Source organism: Aphis gossypii, unplaced genomic scaffold (genome assembly GCF_020184175.1).
Source record: "Aphis gossypii isolate Hap1 unplaced genomic scaffold, ASM2018417v2 Contig00967, whole genome shotgun sequence".
NCBI classification, from domain to species: domain Eukaryota; kingdom Metazoa; phylum Arthropoda; class Insecta; order Hemiptera; family Aphididae; genus Aphis; species Aphis gossypii.
Window position 1 is genome coordinate 25559 of NW_026083386.1, and position 10668 is coordinate 36226.

The 10668-nt window shown below is 32.1% G+C and overlaps 1 protein-coding gene across 1 annotated transcript; it reads left to right on the plus strand.

Moving 5' to 3' along the window:
- The first annotated feature begins 9830 nt into the window (after positions 1-9830).
- On the plus strand, positions 9831-10450 carry LOC126555641 (uncharacterized). The gene is made up of 3 exons (XM_050210542.1): positions 9831-9900; positions 9958-10068; positions 10128-10450. Exons 1-3 carry the CDS (start codon positions 9879-9881, stop codon positions 10448-10450), a joined length of 456 nt encoding a protein of 151 aa, XP_050066499.1. The 5' UTR covers positions 9831-9878.
- Positions 10451-10668: the final 218 nt, after the last annotated feature.

Here is a 10668-nt window from a genome sequence, read left to right on the forward strand (position 1 = left end):
CAATCAAAGGGGCACCATGCTACGCAATGTCGCAATATAAAAAACTAGTAACGACCAGGTTGGGAAAAAAATTCGGACAACTAACTCGGGAAGATAAAAAAAGAAAATTAATTAATAAAGAAAATAATGAATATCTACATTTTGTAAAAAAATGGTACGAAAATAAATCTATAAAATATGAGTCAAATAAACAAGAAGAAAAAATTAGAAAAAAATAGAGCTTTATTAATTAAAATGCAGTTTGAAAATAAAATAGAACATGCAATACTGGATACAGGTTCAAACATTTAATGTATAGAATATTCCTTAATTAAAAACAAAGAAGAAATTATTTTCGAGAAGCAAACACTTATCACTGGTGCAGGCGATTTTGTACTAAAATACATGGGAACAATATTATTAAAAATAAATATCCAAGGAATCAAATATGAAATAAAGGCTTATGTACTTAAAGGCTTGATATGCAGATTTTTATTAGGTAATAATTTTTGTCTTAAATATGGTCTAGTGATTGATTTAGGGAAAAAGGAAATAAAGTTTAATACAGGAGATAGTATGAAAATGGATGAAACTTGGGCCGAACATAATGGACCACTTACGATAGTATATAAAACAGAGAAAGTAGCCAACATAAAAAATGAACATTTACGAGAAAAATAACAGCAGCAGAAGACACCTTAATACCACCAAAAATATTAAAAACATAAAATTTGAAACAAATATAGGTACACTTGATGAACAGTCAGCCATTCACCCAGTGGACCATTTAAGTCAAAAACAATATTTTAAATTGGAAACGAATAGGTTAGAAGAAAATGCCACGGAAATTCAAGTATACAATTTCTCAAACTTATATACAAAAATATACAAAGGTACCGTAACAGAAACGACGGAATATACAGAAAAAACAATTTACTAACAATCAATGAAACAAATAACGATATATGTGATGACCAAAGTATAATTATTAAAATTTCTAAAGATTTAACAAACAAACAGTTGGAAAAGGCAAAGGCTCCAATAAATAAATTTCAACATTTATTGACTTCAGAACAACTAGATTTAAACTGTGCCAAAGTGAAGGAATATGAAATTAAATTAAGTTCAAAAAATCCGGTTTTTCAAGCACCATGCAGAGTCTCTACAAAACAAAGAGAAAAATTAAAGAAAATAATCGATGAAATGATTAATGCGAATATTATTGAACCAAGAAAAAGTAGCTACGCATCATCAGTTTTTCTTATACCAAAGAAACAAAAAGGGGAATACGGGTTTTTAGAATTTGAAAAATCTTTATATAATTACTAACTACAAAATTTCGAAAAAAAATAAAAAAATAACATAAATATTGAGGGCATTTTGAAATAATGAAAAAGAGATCTGATGTAAATTATAAGGTAGAATTAATATTGAACGGAAAATTAACTACTAACGGTCACAAAGAACAAACCCATTCACAGATAGGAACAAACGTTTTAAATAAATTGTAAATATTATAAACTAATAATAACCGATAAGTATAATTTCATAGTTTTTTTTTTTAGAAACACGTATCATTTCATGTTTTTGTTGATAACAAGCACCGCAGAAGAGAAAAAAATGAACAAATACAATTTTTACTTAACAGAAATCTTGAAATAAAGACTAGACAAAAAAATATTTCATTAACTTCCAAATTAACAAAATAAAATATAGAAAACTACGACCAATCATTTAAACTGCTATAAGATATACCCAGTGGTCATAACAGTACAGTTGCTTATGACAGCACATAAATTAGCCCCACCTATACCTTCAGAAATAAATATAATACTTAAAATAAACTAAAAATAACTTAGTTAACTAATTTCCGATGCACATGAAAAAGATCAACAGGACATCCATAAGTAAACGAGAAGAAATCTACGAAACAAAGACGAACAGCACAGGTACGCAAGTCCATAACTCTCGGCCTATTTTTTTTTTTATAAAAAATAACAAAAACCAAAATCCAACAACATACCTTGTATCATAGGTTTTGTAATAAGTAAAGCTAAAATGTATTAAAAAAAAAAAAAAAAATGTAATCCAAACGATACTTATAGGTGTGTAAAAGTATCAAGCCTTGTTTAAATTTTAAAGCTATAATATAAGTAAAACTTGTAATTCCCCCTCTGACCAAAAAGACAATTTTTTTTTTATATTATTTATAGAAATTATAGAAATCATAAATTACACTTGTATAATATTTTTGTCAACAATAACATAACCAACAATCATTGCCGGCATGTTCCTCGAAAGAAAAGTGTACACCTACCAAAAACATATTACTCAAAAACTATGTTCACTGCTCTTCCATGTCCGCCTCTAGGGCAGAAACAACCACATGGTACGGCGGTAGCTCAAAACCAGCCGGCTGTAGTGATCGCCGTGCAGGACACTGCGACTACGTACAAATTAATTATTTAAACAACGTAGCACGTTCCGTGGTTGAGCTTGAGTTGTGAGAAAGGTAGGTGTCGTAAATTAAAACACTTGTTGTTTTAATTTTAAGTAAGTAAATGTTTTATTAAGTTAAACAAAATGAAACATTAAATAATAGCATAAAACAAAAGTAAAATAGCTTACTGCTATGTAAAATTACAAGTACTGGGAATGACCGTAAACTCGCGGCGATGTGGCTGTGACAAAGTCCACGACGAGCAATAGTCTTACACTGGGACTGGAGTTAACTACCTTCTGAATAATACTAAGTCCTCTACTCGTTTTTCGTTATTTGAGTTCTCAATGACGTACAGGGGACTAGTATTATTAATCATTTTAATTAAGTCTATTTTAGAGTGGTATGATGATTTACATAATTATGGAATCTATCATGTTGTTTCCGCTGATTGTGGCTAAAACTTGCTATTTGCGGAAAACACATATCTCCTGTGATCTTTGCCCTACGTATCACCAGGTGTTTCCGCTGAGTAAATCGTTAATCAATCGACGGAAAGAACATGTTTTTCTGATCTCTGGCCCATTGCTTATAAGTTATAATGCAGGTGTATTACTTAATTAATACACATTTTCCCCATAATTTAATAATACAACCCAATATAATATAATATAATATAGTATAACACAATGCAGGTGCATTGGGTTTACTACACGGCTACTCCACGGCAATCCTCATTTGTACAGTGCCAACTAATAATATACATAATGAAGAAAAACAACAAAACAAACACAACATACCATAAAACTCGTATTATATCGACACACTCTCAGCCACAGTTATAATTTCCGGTAATGAAAAAAATAAAAAATTACAATAAAAATCAGAGTACATAATAAAATTATAGAGCGACTTGAAAGAACGCAAAACAGCTACTGAAGTAAAATATTACATAAGAAATAACACAAAAAACATATCAGTAAATTCAAAACATCAAAAACACAGATCAAGTATATTCTACGTCAACATATTTCAGATATTACGACTTCATAGTTCCATAGGAATAAATGTACAAAACAAATTAAAATTTGTCAAAACATCAGTAGTCATCAATAATTAAACATATATATATATAGTGTAGTATGCCTATATCTCGATGGTACACAAAAAGGTTAAAGAACAATTCACACTATTTTGGATTTCTTTATTATTCACACAAACAAACACACAAAAATAAGAACGTGTGCCGTCTCTCACTCGAAACCCGCACTGTCTCTATCCTGTGGTGCTTACGTCCTTAAATATTATTTTACAATGTGCTGCCTCAGCTCATTTGCTTCATTGGCCTAATATAATATAATATATTACGCAATTTAAACAAAGAAGTAATATTTTTCTATTATTATTTGTTGGCAAATGCAACATACAACACTCCTTTATATTAAAAAAAAATATGTCCTCATATTTTAAATTTAAAACTATGCAATGTTATGTGTACAATTATAATACAAAATTAAAAACTAGTTGTATTACGTATTTTTAGTGTTTGGAGTGTGGAAAGGTAAATAGGAATGAAATGTATATTTTTGAGAGGAAAACTTTTGGGATAGGGTAAAATTTATAATATTTCAGAACCTTCTATAACTGATAATTGATTTTTTTTTTTTTTTTATTTGTCCATTTAAATAATAAGTGATTGCTTCATGTTGTTTGTCATCAGAGATTTGTTATATTTAATAATTATAATTTTAATGCTTAATTTATTGTTTTATCTCTTTTATCTCTTTTTTTCATCTTCTTATTTGCGGTGTTCGTACAATGATTATTTTATTTCGTCTATCGAGCAGTTTTCTAAATTATAAGGTAGGTGTATATTATATATATTTTTTTATGAAAGGATGTGGGATGATGAGAAAAATTAGAAGAGATCGCTAGACGGAGTATAAAAAAAAACAAGATTGTGGAGGTTATTGCTGAGTTTACTATTTCATTCATCTTTTTCGTTGTATTGTGTAGATTGAATCCTCTTGTGGCTGCGAATGTTAATATTTAGTAGTCTTGGTGGAGTATTGGTTGACCGTCGTGTATGCTTTTATTGATGTGCCTAATAAATAACCCCGGAAAAAATAAGCCCGAAAAAATATCAACGGAAAAAATAAACCCTATAATAAAAATGATAAGTAATAAAGTATAAATTTGTAATACAATGTCAATAATAGGTATAATAATACAAAATTCTCATAATAAATGTGGAATACAATACAATTTGTCAATTTCTATAAAATAATAATTTGGTAATTAAGTATAAATTTGTAATACAATGTCAATTTTATAGTCGTTTTCTTAAATTAAAATAAATTTTTTTTAAAAATGTATCCACTTCAATTTGGTTAGTATTTAACCGTTGGCATACGGTTTTTAATCGTTTTTGGACGGTTTTCGATTTGGAGCATTTTGTCTTGGACTCTCCTATGTTTTGCAGAGCAAATTTTGCACGGTCTGCCGACAATTCATTTTTTATTTTGGTTATTAACATCCAAATCGATGGGTGTTTTCCTCCAACTAAATGGCAAAATCGATTGTTCCAAGATTCACAAACATTGTTGGTTCGGTGGTTATTTTCGAGTGTTGTTTGGTGAACATTCCAAGTTTCTGGAGGGAATATCGCTGGAAAACGTCGAACGCTTAAACTTAGAGTGTTTTGTTGATTTATTCGACGTATTGTTCCACTCACGTAGGTTTCGTCAAAATATTGGAACAACTCCTCGTCACCAAGAGGAATAATTGATTTTAAATAGTCAACACCTTCTTGTAACCTATTTATTGGCAAAAAAGCCAAGCCATCTAACATACCACAGAATTCATTAAAATCATAATCTTCTTGGTATTTTTGTTTTAATCCTAATTCTGCCAATTTTCTGTGGGTACTCTGGCAGAGGTGATAGAAACATCCGTTTATTATTAAATATTCACCTAATTCATTTTTTGCTGCATTTATTACTGCCTTTTCGAAGTCTATATTTATATTTTGTGGATCTGGAAAAAGATTGTTCTTTTCGCAGACTGATAAAATAGCTTTGAACATTATTTCGTAAATAGATTGATTTTTTTTTTCAAGTAAACAGTAGTAGGTGTAAAATGAGAGTTCTGGAACCTAACCAGCCCTCTAACCAGCTGACCCGTCTAACCAGCCCTCTATCCAGCTGACCCGTCTAACCAGCCGCCGCCGTAGCTGACCAGTCTAACCAGCCGCCGCCGTAGCTGAGCCGCCGCCGCCACCGCCGCCCCGCCGCCGTCCCCGCCCCCCGTCCTCGCCGCCGCCGCCCCCGCCCCGTCACCGCACCGCCTCCGCCGCCGTCCCCGCCACCCCACCGCCGCCCACGCTGCCGCCATGGTTATCATATTATTGTACACGTACTATATTACCGTACACATATTACCGTACTATATTACCGTACACATATTACCGTACACATATTACCGTACACATATTAATGTATATTCAACAGTTATCATACACAGAACTATTTTATCATATTATTGTACTCACATCATGTAATGCTTGGCTAGTAAGTTTCATATGGACGTATAATTTTTCTTTAAATGTATCAGTTTTGATGATACATGTCAATGGGTAGAATAGTAGCGGGGGAATATGTTTGGTTACGTTTGTACATATCCGCCCGTTCGATTCTATCCCAGAATATTATATTTTTTATGCAAAGCACCCTGTGTAAGCAAAATATTTGTAAGTGAAAATAAAAAGTATAAATTCCAAAATAAATATAAATTCTGTGAACAATAGTCAGACGAATTATCATACGCTATCTATCCCTGTTGTTATCACATATTACCGTACTATATTACCGTACACACATATATTAATATATATTCACAGTTATTTCCTTTCAATAAATTATCTGTATAATCAAAACAAATGTATATTTCATCTACCTCATCCCTCGATGACCACCATAGATCGTCACTGCGTATTGTCACACATTTAAATTAAAACGTTCATGTCTGAATACACACCTCACTAAAAAAGAAATCCCTAACAAACAATAGTACAGGTAAGTATCCGTCTGTCTAGACTCTATTTAATTCATATAATATACCCTGGGTCCTTTAAGTCAAATGTATCCTAAGATTTCGAAAACCAGAGTTTTTCGAAATTAGTTGTATTGTTATCGATCAACAAACAACAGCACATTTCTACATACATTTTCTGTACATTTTTTTCTTTTAAATATGGATTTCATGGCACGTAAGTACCATTATAGTTTTTTTATATTTAGCTAAGTTATATAAATCATAAATAAAATGTGTTACAAATTAAATAATACGTCGTTGGGTTTTACGAGACTATTTGATCGAAAAACACTAGTGTATTCTATTGTTATCGAAAATGTCCTGTCCCAACCGGTCTATTCTCGACACGTGCAGGTCAGTTTCAGGAATTTTATCGATGCTCTGTTCAATACAATGATACCCAAAATAGTTAAAAATCTATAGTGATATACCTAATTCCCAAATAATATTTTACCTAACCCTGGCTTAATTTATCTTCACCGCCGTAAATGCTAAGACACTTGCTTCGTTACCCGTCGATGTACGTTCAGTCTGTTCTAGACAACCATTTCGTACGTATTATCTCCGCGTTTTCACACAACAGTATTAACAATTTTTCCAAGTGTTTAAACACTTTATTTAAACATGTTTAAATGCGATAAGTGTCCATCGGTTTTTAACGCGAAGCGTAATTTGTTGACTCATAAAAAAACTCATCTCGGAATTCGATTCCAATGCACTATTTGCCTTACGATATTTAAAAACAAGTCACATCTTAATAGACACCAAAAAACACATACCGTATACGTTTCCCGTGCACTATTTGCCCAACGACATTTAAATATAAGTCAGATCTTAATACACCATAAAAATGTTCATGGTACGTATTTATATAATATTATTTTTCATCATTCATTATATTAATTTATAATAATTTTTTCAAGGTATCATTAACGTGCCTGCTCATCGTCAACCCGCCGCACATGAAGATATACAGATAACACCACAAATAAGTGTTCCAGATATACCGGCTGGTGGTTCAAACATGTTATCTGATGACGATATTTGTATGCTTGCAATGGACGCATATGAAATGCTAGACGCTGATACAGGTATTTATATTTTATCACTCGCGACATTTTCGACAACACATTTTTAGATATTAATTAGGTTTATTATTTTTTAAAGATTCTTACACTACAACCGATAACGGAAAACGTACTTCTTCCGCAAACACTACGTCTGCTATCAAAGCTAAAAAAGCACGTTTAATTCTTGTACAGTCTCCCGGCTTTATCGAAATTTCGTCTTCTGCAAATAGAAAAGTCGTATGGTATTACGCAAAAAATATCGAAAATATTCAAAACTATATTGAATTTTTTAATTCGATTAAATCTGAATTAGTCGAGTTACTAAATCACAAGCGTCTAAACATCCGATCAAGTTTAATTTAAAGCTGGAAGCTACATACAATATTCCAAATGTTGATAATACATCAGAAAACCGTTCATTTAAGACCTCAGCTAGACCGATTTTTGCCGAAACTGGTGTACGGGAAATTGTTGAAGATGGCATTATAAAATTAATGGCTGAACAAGACGAATATTCTAGCAAGGGAAGTGGTTATACGCTACAGTGTATTGACGGAATATTATTAGGTGTTTATCAATATACGCCTATGAGCGCATCGTCTTATATTCCGTTACCTGATTTCATTGAAAGAAAAAAAGCTGTAATCAACCCGCAAAACTCAGACCAACAGTGCTTCAAGTGGGCTATATTAGCAAAACACGTTACAGGTTCAAATAAACAACGTATAGAAAATTATACAACGCACGAAGAAAAATATAATTTTTCCGGTATCACGTTCCCGACAAAATTACATCAGGTTAACATTTTCGAAAAAAATAATCCTAATGTAACTGTCAATGTTTACGGACTCGAAAAACATTTCCAACCACCGCAAAAATTTCCAAAATATGAAGTGTTTCCACTGAAGGTGGTAGATGAAGAAAAACAGATCATTTCGACTTGTTACTAATAACCGATGATGAAAATTCATTTTACCTACATCTCTAATTTTTCCCGACTTGTGCGATCACAGAAAACCCAACATAATGGACGTGCTGTATTTTGTAAACGATGCTTTACATCGTTCGAACCTCTAAATATTAATAAATACGAATTAAATGAGCGCATACGATTTGAAGAACACAAGTTAATATGCGGAACACATAAACCAATTTTACCTCGAATGCCTGCTCCTGGATCGATGTTAGAATTCGACGCATGGAAAAAAACTCAACGACATCCGATAGTTATATATGCAGATTTTGAAGCACTACTAAAAAATCAGATGAAAAATGTGGAAACAATACAAAAGCTATTCAAAAACACGAGGCCATGAGTTATGGTTTTATGGTTAAAGCAAATAACGACGTTCCCGCAGAACTGCTTGAACAATTTAATATTCCAACTTCGCCTATAATTTTTCGTGGCGATGAAGATAATCAGAATGTGGGTGAACATTTTGTGAAGAGTATCGTTGAAATAGCTGAAAACATTGAAAAATTACTACAAACCAACATACCAATAACCTTTACTACAGAACAACAACAAGCACATAATTTATGTAAGACATGTAATTTATGTAAAAACGGTTTCTCTGTGGGAAACCATAAAGTTGCTGATCACTGTCACTTATCGGGTAAATTTCGACAAACATTGTGTAATACCTGCAACCTCAAGCTTCAAACACCAAATTTTGTACCATGTTTTTTCACAATTTATCGAATTATGATGCACATTTGATTGTAACTGAACTCGGTCTCGATGTGAAAAAAATTTCTTTATACCAAACAGTGAAGAAAAATTCATCTCATTTTCAAAACACGTTTCCAACAACTTTTCAATACGGTTCATCGACACATTAAGATTTATGGCTTCAAGTTTATATCAACACTCTCGGACAATTTATTAACACCAGGGTTCGAAAAGTTTAGAGAAACAGCTAAACATTTTAATACCGCAGACTTGCCACTCGTTACTCGTAAAGGTGTTTACCCTTATGAGTATACGGATGGTTGGAACAAGCTGGAGCAAACCAATTTACCAGAGAAAGCAGATTTCTACAGTACACTAACAGAATCAAATATACAAGAAGAAGATTATGAACATGCAAAAACTGTCTGGAGTCACTTTGGGTGAATACAGTGATCTATATCTAAAAATTGATGTTTTATTGTTGGCTGATGTGTTTGAGAACTTCAGAGACCTATGTTTACCACCACTGTTTGGACCCATCTTTTTACTATACAGCACCAGGATTCTCCTTTGATTGTATGTTAAATATACCAGAGTCAAATTAGAGTTACTCACAGAGTATGATATGCTGTTGATGATTGAAAAGGGTAATTATAATAATAATATATAAAAATTTACATTTATAATGTATAAATTTTTTATAGGAATTCGAGGCGGTTTGACACAAGCAAGTATGAGGTATGCTAAAGCTAATAATGAAAAGACCCCAGATTATGATCCAACAAAGTCCAAATCATGGTTAATTTATCAAGATTGTAAGTATACATATACATATATTTTAATTATTTTTTAATATTAATTTATTTTTTTTTAGGTAATAATCTATACGGTTGGGCAATGTCACAACACATGCCCTATGGTGGTATTAAGTGGGTTGAACCTAAACTAGAAGGGCTGAATGATTTGAACGATACATCACCCATCGGACGGATATATGAAGTTGACATTACTTATCCGAAAGAACTCCATGATAAACACAACGACTTACCTTTCCTACCACAAAACGGTATCCCAGCTGGTTCAAAGTTAAAAAACTCATGGCAACACTTCAGTCGAAAAAAACTATTATATTATCATTACCGAAACCTCCAACAAGCTATAGCCAATGGACTCATAGTTGAAAAAGTAAATGTATAAATGTTTTTATTTTACATTTATAATATAATTATTTTTTATTATAGGTTCATAGAGTAGTTCAGTTTAATCAATCACCATGGCTGGCTCTATACATAGCACTAAACACAGAGATGCGAAAAAAAACAGCAAATGACTTTGAGAAAGACTTTTTCAAACTTTTAAATAATGCGGTTTTTGGGAAAACCATGGAGTCTATGAGGAAAAGAATAAAAATGGAA